This window comes from Pundamilia nyererei, unplaced genomic scaffold (assembly GCF_000239375.1).
Source record: "Pundamilia nyererei isolate P.nyererei 1_Seehausen unplaced genomic scaffold, PunNye1.0 scaffold00070, whole genome shotgun sequence".
Taxonomy (NCBI): Eukaryota; Metazoa; Chordata; class Actinopteri; order Cichliformes; family Cichlidae; genus Pundamilia; species Pundamilia nyererei.
This window is the reverse complement of record NW_005187471.1, coordinates 2,976,419-2,998,432: the sequence shown is the minus strand read 5'-3', so window position 1 is coordinate 2,998,432 and position 22,014 is coordinate 2,976,419. Positions and strand designations below refer to the sequence as shown.

The window sequence follows — 22,014 nt, the reverse complement described above, 5'->3', positions numbered from 1 at the left end:
AATCTAGTTTATAGCTTTTGTGCTGAAATGACTAAATATCCTGTTTTGTTTCTATCTCGATTCATCTGCTTAACTAAATATTTGATCCAAGTGCCTGAAGAAGTCACTTGGATGAGTGACAAAATGTTTCTCCCACTGAAAACGCTCCAGATGAACAGAATCAAGATACAGAGACATTAATTCACAATTCTGTTAATTTAGGGCAGCTGTGGTGTAAACCATACATTTGGTGGTGGCCCGATGCATTAGCTATGAACTGTAAGTAGCAGAAAGAGCAAAGACTTCCAGGACTATAACTGTGGTCCCACCGTTTGTACAGGTTGAGAATGGATATAGAAGCAGATGTCTGATAAGAAACTGCAGCAACAATAAAACAAAAAAGGCTTTTTCAATTTTATTGTTCATTTTTTTATTAAAAAAAAAAAAAGAACAAAATTTGAATTGGAGGAACCTTGCATAACACACATAAGCATGTGAAGGACAAAAAAAAAAAAAAGCCAGTTACCCAGGTCATTCCCAAAAACCAAAAGGGGGGAAAAAAACGGTCTGTTTAAAATGTCACCTCTTGAATTCTTCTCTTTGCAAGCATGAGCCTCTAGTGGAATAACAGAACTGCTGGTCACCCTCCAAAGTAATGTGCAGGCTTTTTGTTCTTACACATATCATATCGCTTTTTTAAATTTTTGAATGAAAGTATTTGGTTTTAATCCGACTAAAGCAGTCTGCTTCATAAGTGGAGATTAAGTTGTTTGCAAATTGAGGTGTCAAATTGAAATAGATGCACTCGTTCACTTATCAGGTTTTGACGCTTGTCACTGTTTTCACACGCTCGCAGGTTTTAATAAACTGGCAGGAATCCAGTGAATACAGTCATGTCTCTAAAAGTACTGTTTCTTTTCTGCATATGTTGGAAAAAAAAAAAACCCAAAACAAAACATAACTGTATCTGCTTGTAAGTAAAATCATTTCAGTATCGATGTAGCATAGTTCCAAAAAGCACCAGGCGAGCATCATGAGGGCAGCTATAGCCTAAAGGTTCAGAGTTTGTGACCATATGATCACAGGTTACAATCCCAATCGACAGGTTGGAAAACAAAAATAAAAATAAAGACAAGGGAAAAAGAAAGAAAAGGATGTTTCTGGCCTACAACAACAACTACTTAAATGCCCTTGAGCAAGGCACTGAACCACCGGCTGCTCCAGCAGAGCTCCTCAGTGGCAGACAAGTCTCAGGTGTGAGAGTGTCACTGTAGTGCTCTTTCCTCCCTCTACGAGCTGCGAATTCAAATCTGATTCCATTTAAAACTGGGGGCAGAAAACTTGGTGAAATTATGTAATGGGTGCCACAATAACACTTATTATTCAGTCCAAGAGAGAAAAGTCTCTACTATTCACATAAGGAAGAGCCTCACATGATCAAAGCATCCATTTCAGCGTACATCAATGTAAATCACACCTGCTTCAGACTTCTGCGTGTCTAAAGTGATTTTTTTTTAACCATTCTTAGCAGTGAGAAAAGCACACTCCGGTGACTGATATCTTATACACAATCAAACTACACATTTCTATCTATTATCACTATCATCACTGAGTGTCCATTCGTTTGATGAAGGCTTGGTAATCTTCGGTTTAGTTCGGGGCCAGTGGTAGCTCTGCAGTAATGCAAACAGATGTGACAGGAAGGTTGTTCAAAGTCTTTAAAGGAAGATTTCATGAACACGTCTCCCTTTGCTCAACAGCTACCGCTAAGGTGTCCCTGAGGAAGGCACCTGCTGTAAAGCCACAGCTGTAGAAGACTGCGGTTGGACTGGGCTTCTCCCAGTTTTGAGTGTGTGTGTGTGTGTGTGTGTGTGTGTGTGTGTGTGTGTGGGGGGGGGTCTGTGTGTATGCAAAAAAAAGAAAAAAAATGGGCACTGCTGAGAAAGGAGCGGATGAGCTCTTGTAAAGCTTCCCTGGATAAATAAAAGTAAAAGCTTCCCACTGGGTTTGGACTGCGCCTGAAGCTGTTGATCAGCGAACGAACTGAAGATGAGATCCCAAGCCGAGCGAGAAGCGTCGCTTCTTGGTTTAACACAGAAATACAAAGGTTTAAGAACAGCTGTTGTGGAGAATACGCTCCTTCGGTGCCAGAAAAAAAGGCAGAGAAAAAACAACTTGTGTCCCAGCATCATGAGCTCTTAGGAGGGGATGTGGGGGCGGGAGGGGCCCCAGCATCGCTCTTTGTTCCCCGGCTGTGAAGGAGCTGCTCTCATGTTGTTGGCCGGAGAGCTATGTGGGTGAGGGTTATCAGGGCAGCGTCCTGCTAAATGTAGAACTGGTGTAGCGCCAGCTTGTCCATGAAGGGCCGTACCAAGTTATCTGTGGCGAAATAGAAGACGAGGCCGAAAAAAATGGAGATGGGCAGAGCGGGGAGTGCTTTCTTGAAGATGGCGAGGAGGAGCAGAGTCAGACATAAGCCCTGCGGGGGCAGAGACAGACAAAATAAAACACTTTGGAAATAGCACACTGAGTAATTGTATACCAAACAAAATCAGCGCTGAAGGAGGCAAAAAATTGCTTATTATGTAATCAAGAGGTTTACATAAAAGGGGGTGGGTACTGTGCACCGAGAGAGGGTTGAAACTGCGGTGAGTCGAGTTTGATACCAAAATAAACAGCTGATCACTCACAATGAGGATGGCTACGAAGCAGGCGAGGGTGGTGTTCCAGTCGCCGCTGGCCGTGGCTGAGGCTTTTCCCACCAGCATGCTGTAGAAGATGAAGTCTCCGAGTCCCAGCTTGACACCCCCTGAGGAGGCAGAGGGACGCCACATTCAGGGTGGAGTCAATTCAAACAAGTTTTGCTTCAGCCACACACCCTATAACCCTTACAGAAACCTTTCCTTGTGTGTAATTACTGTACAAACAAGATCGCTCACCCCATATTTACTGAAGCTTTAAGTTAAAACGAGCACTGGCCTCAATATAGCACAGAGATGAACACTAGCAATTTCCTTGAATAATCGCTTCCTAATTTTCTCAGTCCCAAAATACTTCCATTCACACATGCCCTCAATTTCACAGAAAAGGGAATACTTAAAAACATTCCTAAAATGTTTAATGTCTGAGTAGAAGAGGGAAGTGAAAGCTGATGATTACACGCTGAGAAGAAGAAAGCAGACAATGTGAGAATTCACAGGTTTGAATTACCAAACCCGGCTTTTCAATTTTTTACACTTTTAAAATCTAAAAATGACCCTGACGGGTTTTGTTTTTACTTAATAGCTCATCTGGATGATTTAAAGTATGATGCTCAACTCTATGGAGCACGACAAAATATTTTATGTTTCAGCAGGCAGCTGTTTTCAGAAAACGCAGGTAGGATCTTTGCCCATTTTAAGTAATACTTGTAGAATAGAGTGGAATAATTCACCGCTGCAAAGCCACATAGTTGCAGGGAATACTGGGCTTAAATCTGCAATCCTGCATGGACGCCAACGTTAGTAAATATACTTGTTCCATTACTTAACATTCTGTTTATGCTTCCATCTGCCCTGTGTACTTAGTACTACATAAGATCCAGCAGTAACCACACATTAGTCGGCCATAATGTTCAATATTGTTTCACCACTTACTCTCCTCATCGTCCTCTTCAACAGGAGGACGCGCTGAGGGCATCTGCTGGATTTCCCGTCTGGTCTCCTCGGTGGACTGGAGCGGCCCCAGTCGATGCTCCTGCTGGCTGACCCAGGACTGGTTGAAACCTCCATCATCCTGTGACGGACTCGATGGGACCGGAGATGCCACTGGTGCTGAAAAAAAGATACCAGTCAGGTTTGAAAAGTAACCGTCGAGTAGGGCTGTGCGATATGACCAAAATCTCATATCCCGATATAAAACATCTATCGTCCAATAACGATATAAGTCACAAAATTTTAACATTGTCTGTAAATTCTGTGAATCTCGGGCAGCTCGATTTGCGTGAAGTGTTTCCAGCTAGGCGTCTTGTACCTGAAGTCGAGTGTTTTAACAGATGCATGAAACTATACATTTTTAGACATAAGATGTAACGGCCGCCGTTTTCTTTGTATTTATTACACAGTGTGCTGCGGGGAAAAGCCTGTTCTAACGTTTGAGTCAAAGGTTTATTTTTTATCACCTGACGGCTCTTTTTTGCTTCTCATCCGTAAATACTCTGCACACTCTTTCACGTGATTCAGTTTATTTTGAAAAGTCTCAACAGGATCTTGAGCTTTATTGTGAAAGGTTTATGTGGAAAATAAACAAGCGGACTCGATGGTTTGACCGCCGTTGTTGCTAATGACACCGCATAAAAACAGTCGCTTGTCCGTCCGTAGTGTGGTTATATTAAATATAAGAGAAAGAGAGAACTTTAAGAAATGAATATAGCCACTACAGTGACCATCAAAACGGTGAAAAAATATTGCCGTAAACAGTTTATTTTGCGACACCACGAAACAAACGATAGCGTAAAATGAAATGATAGACGTTTTTATATCGTCATCCGATATATATCGTTTTATCGTACAGCCCTACCGTCGAGCACCAAAGTCAAGCGCAGTCCATCTCTTTGAGTTGTTAGTTACCTTCTTGAGGCTCTTGTTGAGGCGAAGCTGCTTCTGTCGAGTTCCTATTTGGCCTGTCTGTGTCCGCCATGTTGACGAGCCACACCATCGTAGCTGGAGAAGAAGGTTTGGGAGATCGGTTTGTGTTAAGAGCCTTTAAAAGGTAAATATAAGTTAGCAACAGCTGAAGCTAGAGTGCTACAAACACATCTTAAAATGAGCTGAAAAAAACAAAACAAAACAAAAAAACAAGCACTATATGAAGTTGAAGTGTCCATTAAAGGAAACACCATCTGTTTAAGGGAAGGCAGACATTCTAAAACAAAGCTTAAATTTAAGATTATTTGAACTATTGAAAGCAGAAGAAGTTTCATTAGAAATAACTGTGCTGAAGGTAGCTGAAGTTTCTGATGATATTTAAAAACATTTGAGTGTTTGAATGGAGGTGATTGGTTAAGGTCTCACTGTTTAAAGCAGGATGTGTGATACTGACTATACACAATTAGGTCCTTAACGTGTACATCAGCGGTCCCCAACCCCCGGGCCTCGGGTCCGTGAGTCGTTTGGTACCGGGCCATGAGAGTAGAGGCTCAGGTGTGAAATGTATGGTTTTCAGGGTTTTTATCGGTTTTCAGCGTCATTTTGTTATCGTTTTTATCATTAACTCGGTTTTCCTGGGTCTTTTCACGTGTGTTATGAATAAATCTTCTTTGTTTCGGTACCGGTACTAGTTTTATTTTGTTGTATTTATCCGCGACACCTTAAAGGCCGGTCCGTGAAAATATTGTCGGGCATAAACTGCTCCGTGGCGCAAAAAAGGTTGGAGACCGCTGGTGTACATGTTTTTGTAGTTTTGCCTCCGTAAAACCACCACAGAGAATTTTAAACCAAAAAACAATCGAGATGTGACTGAAGTGCAGACTTTCAGATTTATTTCAAGGACTTTAACGCAAGTTGTATTAACCATGTAAGTTGCAGCCAATTTTATACAGTCCTACATTTTCTGAGGCTCAAATTAAACTGACATAATGTAAAATATAATGATTGTTTTTACTAACTGGAGGAAAATCATTTGCAGTTAATGACGCCGTGATATTTAGAATCAACGGACATTATTAAATGTTGGCCTTTGCTATAGCTACCTTCAATGCTGCATGTGTGTGGGTCTTTCTGCTCTCCGTTTAATCTGCAGTAAATGAAAAGTAAGCTCTGCTAGTTCTTAGATCTCGCTGAATCAGAGCAGCTACTACAGCCCTGTACACTTCACATTCATCCTATTACTTCTATCAGCAGTCGCATCATCATTAAACACTAGTGACCCGATTGTCAGCCAGACATGGCCATGGCATAAAACCACCTCCACCATGTCTGACGGATGATGTGGTTTTCTTTGGCAGATGATCAATTTGTGTTCTTCTCCATACTTTTCTCTTTCAATCATTTTGTTACAAGTTAGTCTTCGTTTTGTTTATCCAAAGATTTTTTTCCAGAACTGGGACTCTGGGAGAGTCTAATCTGGTCGTTTTGTTCTTGAGCGTAAACAGTGTTTTGTACATTGTTGTAAACCCTCTGTATTTCCGGTTATGAAGGCGTCCCCTGATTGTAGACCTTAACAAATGTGCCGAGCTCCTGATGAATGTTCTTCAGGCAGACGTTGCAAAGTTGTTTTCTTAGTGATGAAATTAATTATATTACCGTGCTATTTAAGCTATAAATTACAAATTTACCTCTTTAAATCAATTTTAGGCATTATGTCTGCTTAATTTGTCATGAAATAACAAGAGATGAATTCTCTCCTGTCATTTAAAAGTCCAATTAATTTTGAGCCACTGAAGAAAGGGGACTGTGTATAAAAATACCTGTAATTCCTAAGTTCTTGATGTAATATGCTTTTAAAACCCCTTAAATATCAGCAAAAATCTGCACTTTAAAAACATTACGATTGTTTGAAATTAAATCCACTGTGGTGGTGGTGGTGGTGGTGGTGGTGTACAGGTCCAAAGCTACAAAAACTGTGTTTGTTCAGCAAGTCATGGATTTAACTGTAACACAACGGAAACACTGGAAACATTACATTTAGAGTAGAATTGGTATTTCTTAATCTACATATGAAATCATTTAAAATGCTAAAAATGAAATTAAATCACTTACAGAAGAGGAAAGAGTTTAAGTATGAGAAGAAAAATAACATTTTAAGTAAAGGTACTGAGGATTTCATTTGCCCATCTTTGTTTTAATGCAATAAAATGTTACTAAATGTAGTGGTGTAGGCCTGCGGACATTGTCCATCTTACAAGAATAGATGAGAGCTGGAAAGATGGGCTCATTTCTCTCTTGAGCAGTCTCCACCAGGATCCTCAGAGGCCCTTTGGGACAGAGCACTGCCAACAGATCTGCAAGAGAAAAGACGACAGAGGCCAGAAAAAGGATGTTAGCTACTGAACAGAGGGTTCTTTAAGAGGCCAAATGACCTGATGTGATATCTTCTATGAACAAGGGGCAGGAGCTTAAGTTAACATGCACAGTTTCTGGCAGTCCCAAATCTCTAAAGGGTTTATTTCCTAGTTTATTGAAAGTTTATTGATTTAAGCCTGGAACACTAACTCAAAAATTCCTCTGTGACTGACTCCTAATCTATCTATGTGTTTCTTGTTGCCACCACTGATTTGACAGTTTGAGCATCTGTGTGTGCTCTCTGGATATCAGGTTTGGCTTTTAGCCCTTCTGCCCCCACATTTCCATTCCTCACAGACTTTTCACCCCATTTTCAAGTACTTTTGTAAACGTTTTAGCTCTTGAGAAACATTCTTCCCTCTAGCAATGAGTTATTTCGACACTTGCATACATACCACTGCAGAGAGAAAAATTTTTCCTATAAGTAAGAATACATTTGCACAGCGGTGTTTAGTTAAAGGTGTAACGGATTGGTCAAGATTAGGTTTTATTTCAGAGTTTATTCATTTATCAAAAATATAGAAAAGGCTCAATTGCTTAAAAAGTTTTTGTTTAAAAATCAAAAGTTTATATATCTTAAAAGTGACATTTTAAAGTTTAGCTTTTTTTTCCCCCTTCATGCTTTTATCCAGCGCAACCGCTAAAAGAAACCAGATGACTGGGCATTAGCACACAAAAACATCTTCAAAGGTTTGATGAAGACTTTAAAGAACACAGAGGTCAAAAAGCAGCGTGCGAGACTTACCGTAGACAGATATGACAGCTAATATGAGCCAGGCAGTCCACTCTGGCAGGTACTTGATGAAAACCAGGGCCATCAGGGCGCTGATCATGATGAGGTAGGCCTGCTGGAGCCGCAGAGGTCCCTTCCAATGAATACACATCATCCCCACCACTCCGAAATTCCAGATTATTATCGCTAGGGTTACGTAGTCCATGGCCAGATTGTAGGTCTTAAAAACCTCTCTGTTTGGACAGAGTGAAAGCATAATGAATTAAACTGCTTGACACTTTGAAATGTTTGTAACAACTGCATTAAAAGTTAAGTTGTGTGGCTTACTTGAGGTAGATGTAGGAGAAGAAGAAGAGCAGGAGGAGAGAGGAAAGGAAGAGCCAGCCTTGGATCACCTGTGAGAACAAAAATCCGCATTATTTACAGAATATTTCACCGAATCTGTGCTTGTAAGACTCTGTATCTAGAATTTGATTTAAACTACAATATTTGACCCAAAAGGAGTCGCCTTTGGGTCTTTAATGAAAATTTGAGTCTCTTTAATCTCTCCTCCTGAAACATTTTTACTTCAGGGTATGACCAAAATATGTGATTATGGTCACTAATATGTGGCTCACATTTTCTCCAACACTCATTCAACTCAATTTCTGCTACCATTTCTTCCACCCTAAAAATCTCATGTAATGGGAGTTGGTTCTCTGATGTACTCCAGTCCATGTTCTTACCACTTATCCTGTAGTATAGCTGCATTTGCTTTGCCAGCAGAAGGTTTGTGGGTGGGGCTTCTGTGGTTACAGAGCGGTGTTCATGAGATGACCGTATGAGAGATGTTGTATTATTGCCATCACATACAGCCCAAGAATAGCAAAAATTGATCTGTGTTTGCAGCAGTCTGAAGCCTGTGCTTTTAGCTCAGACGGTTTACTTTTATATATGTTGCAAAGCCATGTTTAATACAAGGTAGACCACAGGAAACACAATGGACAAGCAGAAAACAGCATCAATGAGAGCTGTATTTGTATTTGTGATCACTCCATGATTAAATTGCTATATATTTCATCACACTTAATCCCTGTATTTTTTATTTTAGTCTCCAACTCAATGTGTAAATGTATCCATCATGCTGTGCATTCTAGCAATGGAAAGGGAAAACAATGGTGTCTGTTTCTTATAACTACTCTCTGCTAATTCAACAAAAATTATGAATGCAAAAGTCAAGTATTGATTAAAAACTAAACCTTTCAATAATAATGAAGGAGCTTTGATAAAGGAAGCAGTGATTTCGAGCCACACCTTACCAACTTTATTTTGTTTCTAACACAGTCACAGTTCCTGAAATCATATTTCTACAACTTGACTGGGGATCTACACCAACTGACAGACAACTTAAAACATGTTTTGTGTTTGGCGCTTTTCCACAGGAGATTTCTGTATTTGTTTTTTTTTTGTTTTTTTATCTAAGCCGTACAGCTAAATAACAAATTATCACGAACACTATGTTCCTAGTGAAACTATGTCTTTCCAACTTTAACAAGTTTAAACACATCCTGTAACAAAGGTTTGAAAGATTAAGTGTTTTTACACTCTAGGGTGCAGCTAATAAGACTATATACGTGGTGCAGCAAGATGTTAGAGGTGTTAATCTGTACCTTGTAGCAGCGGTACTTGTATAACATCACCAGCACCAAAGTCATAACGATGATTACAGTGATCATGATGGTGGCATTCAGAATGGAGTTGAGGGCTCTCTGTCCTACTGTGTCTGTGTCTTCAGGGAATGGTGTGTAGATCCTGAAGTGACAGATTAAACACACACACACACACACAGTACAGTTACAGTTTTGGAGCAGATGATTCAGGGGCATTAAAGTCTTCAGAAAAACTAAAGATATGTAAGATTATCTTTCTGTGGTTTGAGCCAAATTCAGGCTCTCTATAAAGATCTTAAGCATTAACAAAGCTACACGTATTACTGTCTACATGCCCAAAGGATGGACACAAGCACATTACATTATCTATACCTAGTGGCAGTTCTCCTGACCTGCACTGCATGTCATTCAAACAGAGGCTCTAATGTGAGCCTTGGATCATCTCATTTCCCTATTACAATCAGTGTGAAATGGGTCACAGCACTTACAATCTCTGCCCGTCATTCTGGGTGTAGAAGCTGACAGATTTTATGGTTGCCACGACGACCACCATGCAAAGCGTCACTGGGACAAAAAGCATGATGACATGCTTGGCCCCGTATTTCAAAGTCAGCTCCTCCTCATCCTCCTCCTCTCTTTCCACCACTCTTGGAGCGGGAGCAGCGGGGGGCTGCCCATTCTGCTCCGGGCTGGTGCCATTGCCACCTCCTCCACCGCCACTATCACCTCCTCCTCCAGTTCCAGCTCCAGCACCAGCTGCTGAACCTCCTCTGGACCGCGCTCTGGGCACACCAGTTTCTTGTGGTTTCTGGGTGGAATCTGGGGATCTGTTAGCCTCCTGTTGGTTCTGCTGATGCAGGAAAAGAGCCATATTTGAAATGTGTGAAAAACAAACAAACAAACAACCACACACACACACACACACACAGTTATGCCTCCCGTTACTAAATAAAATTCCCTCAGACAGTTTTATCAGCCCCTACCTACTATGATAGAGTTAAAAAATGTATCTTACACATAAATAATGAAATCTCTGAACTAAGATTTTGCCACACAAATGTCTAGTGGTGTACACATTTGCCTAACAAATGAAAGATCCCCAGATCAATCACAGGAGGAGACACAAATCCCTTTAGGGTTGTGCCAGGAACGCTGTGGTGACCACCTTATGATTACAGAAGCAGCCAAAAGTAGTTTCTTCTTTATATTGGCAAATTAAATGTTTTCATTTAGCCACTTTATTTGCTTAAATTGAAAACAAATGCACACCAAAATGTGAAAGATTAAAACTAAATGTTATCAGATGATCCATATGTGCACTTGACTGGCTCACCGCCTCTCTTGCTCCAAGGATAACAGCAGCGTGCTTGTTCCCACTCACCCTGAGGATCTGTCCCGTCAGGACAAAATAAGGACGCAACTCAAGGAGACTGTGTGAACTAAAACTGTCAGGCTGCCAGACGAGTCGAGACATGCGGCAGCCTAGACATGAAGCAATTGTACCAGGTACACAGAAATGAAGACAGGAGGCGTCTCCAGAGATCTGAGTAGTGAAAGCTGCCAGAGCTTTTAAACAGGCTGCTGTGCAAAAATGACCTCGCTGTGTGGTATGCTGCTTTGTGTCTCAGTCCTGGGAATTAGGCCAATATTGGTCCCAAGGACAAAAGAGATACAGACTGCTTTTCTGAATAAATTAACCAGGTATGTAGTGATACTGTAACAGCACGCCCTTCCTAGCCAGACTTGTCACTCTGACAAATCTGGCTGGAAGACAGAAACAAAGTGTTCCCTTAGCTGAAATATAGATGCAGTGTATGAGTTCAACTGTTGTAAAGCACAAGGCTAAGCACTGTTAAGTGCACTATGACAGTAAAAAGGGACTTTGACTTATTCACTCCACGAAGGAGGAAATGCCTTTGTTTACAGTAACAGCAAACTTCAGAGCACAAAGCCAACTTGTTCCTAAAGCTTCTATGTATGATTTAAAGGTTAATGGTTGTGCTGTCAGTGGAAACACACTGCTCCTTATCAGAATATAATCACCCTGTCCTGGACAATTTACTGTAACAGAGACCAAATTAAATGATTCAATTAAAACTACTCAACAGCACATGACGTTACAAAATGACTACGAAACTTTACTTCCCTCTTACTGAGACTCTTGTGTGGCAATCATTAATCATTACATTAAAATAGACGGATATAGCATTAGAGCCACTGTGAAACTTTATTTCATACTGACCATATTGTTTTCGATATCCTCTGCATTGTTCGCCATTGTTGGCTCGGTGGACTCTTGTCCTTACATGCAAACCGGAACTTTTCAACCCTGATGAAAGAGAAATGGGTCAATAGAACATATAACCACCAACACAGGAATAAATCAAGCGTGTAAAGACAGAGAGAGTCATGTTTTGTGCAGATTATAAACTAGATTAGGCAAATTTGTTATGTGAAATGAAAGGGACAGTGACAAAAGTAAATTAATCAGAAAACATGTTAAATATCAGTGAATATCAGAGTTCCATTGCGTGTGCATGTTGTTACAAAACACAAGACCAATATGGGTGTCGGATAGCTCACAGCATGAACATGCAACCATATGCCGCAGCGGCCCAGGTTTGATTCAGATCCACAGCCCTTTGCTGCTCATCTTAACTACTTTCCTGTCTACTGGCCACTGTAAAAATGTTAAAAGCCAACCTAAAAATGCATGTTAAAAAACCTAAGACCCATATAAAATACTAAAGTTGCACTAATTAAGTGGTAGGAATTTACTTAGTGGTGGAATTCAGTGTTTCGCAGAGTTGGAAATCATTTTAAAAGACAATTTCACACTTTTTTTAAAAAATACATTCTTCTCATATTTTAAACAGTTCCAGTTATTTCTCAAAAATATTACCTGTGAAATCGTTTCGAAGACTTATCAGTCATTCCATTTTAATTAAAACATTTTAAATACTAGGATAAACTTAAATATCAGGCTTAAATAACAACCTTGATTGTGCTGAATTATGTCGATGTGTCTATCTTTCCACAGAGAGGCCTTTCTTATTGTAAAATAAGGAGGAAATAGATTTTGATAAGACTTCAGTTTTAAGAGATAACAACACGATATGTCAAGGTAACATTTGAGCCACAAATTAGCCTTGGTCGAACTTCAATCAATCAATATATACAAAATGTGTGTGTATGTACACACACATTTTGGGGGGAGGAGATCAGACAAGGGCAGTGTTCACTTCACAGCCATTGTATACAAGAAGAATGATTACGCTGATTAGTAACTCTTCTTGTGTATACAGAGACTCGTGAGAATTGTATTTGAACCTGTACTTGAAGACTTGAAGATATCTTTGAAGGCCATAAAAATAAAAATAAAACATCTATGGGAATGTAACGTTCACGCTGCTGATTACACGCCGGGAAATCCAAAATCTGTATTATTTGATCCCTTCTTCTTGCTGACTTTACATGCCTATCAGAGAGAAACCAGTAAGCTGTAACATTGATTATCTAGCTGTAATAACTACTCACAGAGGTCATTTTTAATTGGAGATTCGCTAAAATGGCTAGTTAACGATAGCCAATAATGTAATAACGATAGAGCAGGCTGCGACCGCTGCGGGTGGTTAGCGCTGGGTAAGTTACGTAACCCAAATTTCAAATGGTTCCTGAAAAGGTCCCTTAAAAGAAAGACACTTACCTGCTATGAACGCAAGATAATTTTCTTAATTTGGGGGTTCTCGAGTCGGGTTTAAACCCGGGTGCTTTCTCCTCTTTGTTGTTCCTGTGTTCACGCAATACATCCGGCCGCTGCTGCAAACTACTTCCTGTAGAGTCAGCGAATGTTCAGGATCAAAAAACAGTTCGAGATTTGTTTGTAGTCTTTATTGTTTTGCCAACCTCGTCGAATTAAATAAATTCTAAGGATGAAATGTTAGCTTTTATCGCCATACCGAAGCAGTAATAAGAAACCGAAACAAATAGCTTGAATTAAAATAGCGCATTTTGTTCTCAGCTGGTTGTTCTTCCGGGTAACAGAGGAGACGACGCAAGGAGCTAAGAAAATCTGCAGAGAGCTACTCAAAAGCGTCAGAAAACATGGTTAGTACGTTTTGATGCACTGTTTGCAGGAATGATTTGTACGAAGAGCAAAAGCAGTGCGTCGGTTTTAGCGGGTCATTTCAGCAGAGCCGGGTTTGTTGTAAAAACGATTTGTAACGCATAGTTAGCATGAGTGGGCGTTTGGCTCCAACAAACCTCTGAAGACATGAAGCACATTCACGACTGAGAGACTAGCAGCCTGAGGCGAAAATATTATTTTAATTACTTTTATTAACAGTTTTTTGCCACTTGCTTATCGCCTAAAGATAGTTTTACTTAGCACTTAGACGAATAGTTTGCTGTAGGCTTAGGTGTAGGTCTATTTGTTTATAATTCATTTCAAAATGGGCCGTTTGGATTTTGAAACATTTTTGTCAATTTTTTAAATTGTTGTTGTGGTTGGCCCCCAAAAATGTCCACTGTTCTTAATATTCCTCCATCAGTCCTAAATTTTCATGAGAATTAGTCATTCTAGGTTAATGAGCCAGATAAGATTCTAAAATTGCGTAGTTTTTACAAACAAAACCAAAATATTGCATTTTAATATACCATGTGTAATAACTTGATTATAACAGATGGAATGTATTTGTTGAATGTAATGTAGTTATTTATTTAATACTCAATGTGCCTTATATTGAAAGACAATTACATTAAATAAAAGTAAAAATGTTTGAAAATTAGTAACGTAAGTGACAGAACTGTGCAAAAGTCTTAAGCCACTCCTCATTTAATTATGTTTTGCTTCCAGTCAGCCAGAAACTTCTGTACTATTTTTAAGGGGTTCTTGAGCAGCAGTCCTCCAGTCTCACACAGGGTTAAAATAGTAATTTTGCACCATCAAGATGACTACAAAGAGTTAGTAGCTGAAAACTTGGCATATCGTAGCATGCCGTGCAGAGTGCATGGAAGAAAATTGACAAAATAAGTGGTAGGATATAACTTTCAGACCAGATATCTGAAAGTTATATCCTTAAGAAATAGCAAATAAATAAATAATTCCACCAAAGACCCGACACAGGATCTGAGAAATGCATTTGACCCTTTAGTTGTTCCATCTACTGTTCACTGGGTTCATCAGAAGTGGTCTCAGTGGAAGGGTGGGTAATAAGAAGCTATTCTTAAGATGGGTAAACAGGAAGAAAAGGCTGAGGTATTCCATATTATACAAAACCTGGACTGAAAATCAGTGGGAACAGGTCTTATGAAGAAAATTTTACGTTTTTTGTACAAATTATCATTAATATGAGGAGGACTCAGGAGAAAGTGACCACAGTGAGTGTTTTGCAGTTTGGGGCTGCATTTCAGCCAGTACAATTGAGAAATTTGTCCAATTTGATAGAATTATGAACACAATTAGCACAGATGTTGATCTACTACGTAAAACCATCAGCAGTGCATCTGATTGGCAACACCTTAATTTTTCAGCATGACAATGACCCAAAAAAACACAAGCAATACAGTAAAAGCATACCTGGGTAGAAGAACACACTGTAGAACACTATCAGTCATGGATTGGCCTCCCCAGAGCCCAGGCCTCATTATTACTGAAGCATTGTTGTATCATGTTGACATGGATTGGGAAAAAAAAAAGTAGCCAACATCCAAACAATGGCGTTGAATCTCCTTCAAAGAGCCCTGCAGAGCTATTCCCAAAGACATGACAAGAAGCCTAAGATGGTCAGAGCAAATATTGACTTTTGTGCTTCTTAGAACTATAAACTGTTTTTGCCTCAGATTCTATATTCACACAGAAGTACACCCCCACAAACTAACAAAAAAGACATTTGAAGATGTTGAATTGAGAAGGTGACTTGTATTATCAGACTAACAATAAGTATTTTGTTTTTCAGTCTCACACCATACTTCTGGTACAGCCCACCAAGAGGCCGGAGGGAAGGACCTACGCTGATTATGAGTCAGTCAATGAGTGTATGGAGGGTAAGCTGGTGGTTCTTTGTTCTTTTGTGTATTGCCTTTTCTTTCAGTGATATGTAATTCCACTCCACACTTCCAGGCTTTCATTGTTTACATGTACACAGCTTACGTGCATCCACCTGGAATTTTAGTCAAACTTAGTGAAGTTTCCATGATGTTTCCTATCTATCTTGAGTCTGTAGTGTTAAAATATTAAGGGAAACTGGTTATTTTCACCCGACATGTATGCAACTTGTGTTTACTTACATGAGAAAACTTTTGGTTGTAGTGGTCAGGCAGTTCAACTAAAACTGTCCAGTAAACTCTGGTCATTTGACAAGTAATTGTCAAATAAGCATTTCATATGGTAATAATCTCCTGTTTCTAGTAGCACAGTTATCTTTCTTTGACTTTAGGAAGGAATTAATCTGTTATGTTATTATTTTTACTGCAGTATTTCTAATCATAGACTTTTCAGGTATTTATTTTGTAAGGTATTCCTTATTTGCATTAGAAATCAAAACATTGTCAAGTGAATATGGAAATATTTACTCATTGTGAGTGTAACATAGCATATTTTCCCCTGCACAGGTGTATGCAAGATGTATGAGGAGCATTTAAAGAGAATGAACCCCAACAGTCCGTCGATAACATACGATATCAGCCAGCTGTTTGACTTTATTGATGACCTGGCTGACCTCAGCTGTTTGGTGTAAGTTTCATGTTAAATTATTAAATTGTTTGTCATATCCAGCCCTGTGTATGTCTTCTAAACCTATGTATGTGCAAAGCATAATTAACTAATGGTACAGAATGATCAGTTTTTTAAAAAAAACTAGAGGAGTCAATAGAGTGTTAAAAGTGTTTGCCACATCAGTGCATTCAGTTCATGATTCTGCCTGCTAAATCTGCTGGGCAGGACAGATTTAAAAAGGGGGGTGGGGTTCTAAAAAAAAAAGAGAAGTCTTGATGCATGCTCAATCATCCAGGTAAAGAAATCCCAAAAAGTTGATTCTGTTCATCTGGATGTAGCGTTTTCAGTGGAGGAATCGTTTCATCACTCAAATGACTTTGTCAATCTGAGCTGAATGCAGGTTTCCCCAACCTTATAAACCGTGGAACCATGGAACGTGTCCTCTCTGGTGGGGAAGGAGCCTCAGCTAGTGTGTGAGGTTGAGAGGTACTGGCTGGATAAGGTCAGGCTCACCTAAGCGCACGCACAGCTTAGGCTCCAGAACCAATCTCGTGGAAAGGGCCCGGACTCTTTCTCAGTCGGGAGTTGCCCTTGGTGAGAGGCGGCGGCCTGGGGTGGGTATCTTAGCATCCACTCGGCTTGCTGGTTGTACAGTAGGGTTTTTCCCAGTGGGTGAGAGGGTTTGTTCCCTGCACCTTCTGGTTGGGGAACAGGTCTTGAATATTGTCTGCTCCTATGCGCTGAACGACAGTTCAGAGTACCAAGCCTTCTTTGGAGTCCCTGGGTTGGAGTGTTTGAGGGTGCTCCACCTGGAGACTCTTTCTTTTTACTGGGAGACTTGAATGTTGACGTGGGTAACGACGGTGAGAACTGTAGGGGAGTGACTGGGAAGAACGGCCTACCAGATTTGAATTCGAGTTGTGTTCTCTTATTGGACTTCTGTGCAATATATGTGAGGTCACTGAGGCATATTATCAATTCCTTGGTGGCAGGGCCCTTGTGGTGGATAGGGTTCGCCCTGAGTTCCTGAAGGACTTGGCCCACATAACTGGCAATAAGTCAGACCCCAGTGAGTTTTGGACTCTGCCAGGGCTGCCTTGGCATCTTGTGGTGGCCTCCAGCTCACACTGGAGTGGTTTGCACCCAAGTGTGACGCACAGGAATGAGAATCAGCACTCCAAGTCTGAAGCCATGGTCCTCAGCCGGAAAAAGGGTGGAGTGCCCACTTCTGGTCAGTGACCAGTTACTTTAACTCCTCCATTTGGGGCAGTATCTTGGGTTCTTTTCACAAGTGAGAGAACGGGAGATCGACAGACCGATTGTTGCTGTGGCTACAGTGATATGGGCACTGTACTGGTCAGTCGAAGTGAAAAGGAGGTTGAGAGTAAAAGCAAAGTTCTCAATTTACTGGTCAGTCTACGTCCCTGCCATCACCTGTTGTCAGGAGCCTTGAGTAGTGACCAAAAGAAAGAGATTGTGGATAAAAGCAGTGAAAATTAGCTTTCTCCAAAGGGTAGCCTAACCCTTTTCTTAGAGAGGGTGAGGAGTTCGGCCATCCGGGAATGGAACAGAGTAGAGGCGCTACTCCACCACATCGTTAGGAGCCAGTTGAGGTGGTTCGGGCATCTTAAAAGGATGCCTCCTGAATGAGGTGTTCTGGGCATGTCCCACTGGGAGGAAGTCCTGGGGCAGACCCAGGACATACTGGAGAGGTTATATCTCTCAGCTGGCCTGGAAACACCTTGGTGTTGGGGAGAGGGAGGTCTGGGTTTCTCTGCTTAGGCTGCTCCCCCTGCAACCTGGCTTTGGATAAGCGGAAGAAGATGGGTGGATAGGTCAGTACATGGACTCTGCGCTCAAACCAGCGTTCCTTCCTGTCCAGGATGCGTACATCCTTATCATTGAAATAGTAGCCGCTGGCCTGTAGGTGTAAATAGACTGCAGAGTCCCCTGGCCTGATGAGTTAGCTCTTCTGTGTCATGCTATCCACTTAGCCAAAGGTTGTTTCGTTGCCTTGATGTCTTAATCATGGCAGGTTTGTGTCGGGGGACCGGATCCTTGTGGTGGACCAATTTTTAGCGCGGCATGTTTTGGGGATGTTTGTGGATGTGTTATGCTCCAGGTAGTCCAGGAAGGATGAAGAACAAGTGCTGCCTAAGCGAAAATCTTTAGTGATCCCTTGTGTGTCAGGAGTATCGGAAGAGTTTAGATGCATTTTCTCTAGACACCACATCTCTGTGGCTTTCAAACCTCACAGCCCATCATTCATCAGTGGTGCTAGTTTAAGTCATTATGCAAATTTACTGTTTATAAGAGACTGAGACTGAATAAGTCGTTTGGATGAGTGGCATTTCACCCACCGAAAACAGTACAGCCAAATGAACAGAATCAACTTTTTGGGGCAATAAGACAAGTGATTAAGAAATGAGATGAATGCTGCAGAAACTCGTTAATCTCTGGATTCATCACACAGAGCAGTGAAATGTGTTTTAATTCAAGTTAATTATTTTATCTCTGAGTGCGCTCTCAGGGATGCTGTTTATTCTAAAGTGATAGCAGCAAATTAGAGCTCTAAAACTTTTAACCAGATACATTAACATATTAAATGCTGCTGTCCCACAGCCTGATAGAGGAGATGTAGAAATCACTTTAGTTTCTCGGCAGATCAAAGTGAAATAATTTTTTTTGATTGAACAGGTATTCTTGCTGTGTGTTCTGTATTTTAGTAGCTGCAGTTCCACCAGGCTAAATGAGGCTTAACCGCAGATTAGGACCGAATATAACAACATTTATGTAATTTATGCATCGCAAAATTAATAAAAGTGCATTTCCATGACAATGTGGTGTCCAGTTTGCACTTTATTTACTGTTTTTAGGTTCAGCTTAACAAAATGCACATATAAACTTATTTCTCCAGCAAAGGATCTATATTGTGCTTACAGCATGCTGTAAGTAAAAGAATCAGTGAAAACGTGTCACTTTCACACTATTTTAAAACCAAACCTGCTCCCCAGGTTATGTGTTCAGCATAAGTTATCATGGCGATTTAACCAGGTAAAAAGAGAGCCACCCGCGACATAGAAAATAACTGTCTAACCTATTAATCTCATTTCATTGTACACCCTTCAGGTGTAAGAATTTAGATGAGCAATGTTGACAGACTTAAAAAAAAAAAGATATTATAGTTATAATGGCACACTTGATGTTTTGTATTTTTAAAGAAAAACAGATCAGCCCCTCCTCGAGCTAAAATCTGTCCTCAAATTATTTAGAACCCATATCTTTTGATGATGACAAATCAATGACAGTCCTTTTTTTCCCTCAATCTTTTTGTCATCTGCTGGGTTTTCTTATTTCCTTCATTTAGATTTCTCCATCACAAAGCTGCCAAAACATGTATATAATTCATAGAGCAACCCTGCAGGGATATTTCCAGCAGTTTTCTAACACAGTTTGATTTGAAACAAAGTCTTTAGCAGTAAGTTCGCCTTCTAAAAAGAGCTTGTTTCCAGCTTTTTTTTCTGCTGCATTTGGCAGGAACAGGCACATCCCAGCATCAGTGTTTCTATTAATATTTTTTTAATGCTCGTGGCAGTGAGTGAAAACCACATCAAGCTTTATAGAGATGTAGAACAAGCCAGCTGCAATAACCTGCCCACAGGTGATTTAGGGCAATTTGTTATTCTTAATTTGGGGAGTTCAAGCTCATTTATTCAGGCAAGATTACTCTGTTTGAGTTCCTCTGAGCTAATCGCAGCTCGCAAAAAGACAAATCTAGAAGAACAGTCGCTACTTAGGTCACTTATTTGCTCATGTTGGGTGTTTTTAAAAATAAGGAGTTGCATGTTTTCATTAAAAAAACTGAAGATCCTGGGCCAACCAGAGGGGGGGGAAAAGAAAAACATTGAAACTGAATTTAATTTTTGGTGCTGCCTCAGGTATCGTGCTGACACGCAGACGTACCAGCCGTACAACAAGGACTGGATCAAAGAGAAGATCTACGTGCTGCTGCGGCGTCAGGCTCAGCAGGCAGCGCAGTGAAGCTTCTGAGGAGGTGGAGAGTGGGGGGGTATCAGAATTATTTTTCCTGTCTTGAACTTGTTTTAAAAGTTTTAAGTAACTTGTTTTCAGAAGTTTTTGACTTTTTTTTTCTCATCTCATGTGGGGGGATGTATTTTGTATTTTATTGTTGGACTTAATAAAGTTTCCCTTTAAATAGCAAAACTCCAGACTCTCGTCTTATTGTCCTATGTTCTGTATTTCTGTGTTCTGTCTCTTCTTTCTTGAATTGAATTTTGCTCATCTTTTATTTATTTATTTTTTTTATCTCTGTTGTATTTCCTTTAGTGGAATTTTTTGTTTTCTTACTAGTTTTATTCTTAATGTCTTTCATCTACACTCCCTCTTGAACAGCATGTCAGCTGTTGAAAAGTGCTAATAGTGACTGACTTTAGAGTACTCGTGAAGTTTTCCCCTTTTTGCCGCTGCTTTTCTGTTTACATTATTCTTTTTTGTAGTTGCGTTCTTTTACTGCCTTGTTCCTCATTTTCTGCACTATTTATTCTGCCCCTCTCCCTTCTGCTATCAATTTGTCAAATGTAGAAACATGCTGCTGAGAATGATAATTTGCCTTTCAGTCCTGCACGTTGTGAGGCTTCCAGTTTTGGCTCAATAATACAAAAGCAAATAAGCTCTGTGTTTAAAAAAGGGGGTTTCAAAAAGTACGGACTGATTTTCATGATTTTTTTTCTTTGTTATTATTATTAGAGGTGAGACTTGGCCCAACTAGATGCAGGGACTGAATTAATGAATAGCTTGGAGTTATTTTTCAGCCTTAATAGAGCCTCCATCTCACATTATCCAGCATCCTCTTCAGTCACACCAACCCTCTCCATGTCCTCCTCCACTACATCTCTGTGGTCTTCCGCTTTTTCTCCTGCCTGACATCCACCTTCAACATCCTATGTCCAGTATTGTCTGTCTAACTTTGTCTCCTACTTCTCAGCCTGAGCTGTCCGTCTGATGTACTCATTTCTAATCTTGTCCATTCTGTTCACTCCAAATGAAAATTTTAAGCACCTTCACCTCTGCCCTCTTGTCTTTTTTGTCAGCACCGTCTACAAGCTATACATCACAGCAGGTATCGCTACCATCTCGTAAACTTAAGTTAAACAGACTCTTGCTGCACTCTGTAATTAGCTCCTTAATGACTCGGTCCAGTGGTAAACAGTTTTGTATCCTTTCAGAATAAATGGGGATAAGGTTTCGAAGAAAAAGCTTCCTCCTTCACTGATATTTTTTCCCCTTACACTCAGTCTCCTTTGGCAGTTTAGTGCATAACTTTTGAAAACTGTGACTAATTATGTTAGTTTGCTTTGGCGTTATCCCTCATTTCACAGACAAATAACTCTTTGTGTATGTGTGTGTTTTTCCATGGATCATACTTAAGCAGACTTCTTTTTTTTTTTTCTTATTTCTGGTTATATGTGGCCTACATTCAATCTTTTTCCACCTTTAATTTCCTTTCTCTTTTTTTCCCCCTCATTTTTTCCACTTTCTCCTCTCTTGATCTCTTGAACAGTGCGTGATTAAGCAACCCTCTTTGCAGCAGAAATAGTTTTAAAAAACGAAAAACTATTTCCTCAGTCATTTTATTTATAAGCATTATTTGCTAATGTTTTCTCATCTTCTGTTAGCACTTGTTGTACTTTCTTCTTCCTTAACACCATAAAGTCCTACACGAATGCAGCTTGCTTTACTTTCCCGTAGTTATGTCTTATGTCCAAACATTGATTTTCTTTTTCTTTACAATTGTGACCTACAAATGTATTACAAATACCAGAAGCGAGTGACTAAAAGATGCATATAATGCAAGAAAAGCCTCAGTAATCGGGATGA

At 40.2% G+C, this 22,014-nt stretch overlaps 2 protein-coding genes across 2 annotated transcripts; one reads left to right on the top strand and one right to left on the bottom strand.

Annotated features, from left to right (window-relative positions):
• Window positions 1–1,858: 1,858 nt before the first annotated feature.
• On the bottom strand, window positions 1,859–13,171 carry psen1 (presenilin 1). The gene is made up of 11 exons (XM_005736767.1): window positions 13,108–13,171; window positions 11,644–11,730; window positions 9,890–10,251; window positions 9,402–9,543; window positions 8,080–8,147; window positions 7,765–7,985; window positions 6,860–6,958; window positions 4,587–4,679; window positions 3,615–3,791; window positions 2,670–2,788; window positions 1,859–2,458 (listed from the first exon to the last, which is right to left on the bottom strand). The coding sequence occupies exons 2-11, from the start codon at window positions 11,677–11,679 to the stop codon at window positions 2,303–2,305; spliced, it is 1,473 nt and encodes a 490-aa protein (XP_005736824.1). The 5' UTR covers window positions 11,680–11,730; window positions 13,108–13,171; the 3' UTR covers window positions 1,859–2,302.
• Window positions 13,127–20,339, top strand: LOC102207795 (ERH mRNA splicing and mitosis factor). Its single transcript, XM_005736769.2, has 4 exons — window positions 13,127–13,508; window positions 15,359–15,446; window positions 16,014–16,134; window positions 20,055–20,339. Exons 1-4 carry the CDS (start codon window positions 13,506–13,508, stop codon window positions 20,155–20,157), a joined length of 315 nt encoding a protein of 104 aa, XP_005736826.1. The 5' UTR covers window positions 13,127–13,505; the 3' UTR covers window positions 20,158–20,339.
• Window positions 20,340–22,014: the final 1,675 nt, after the last annotated feature.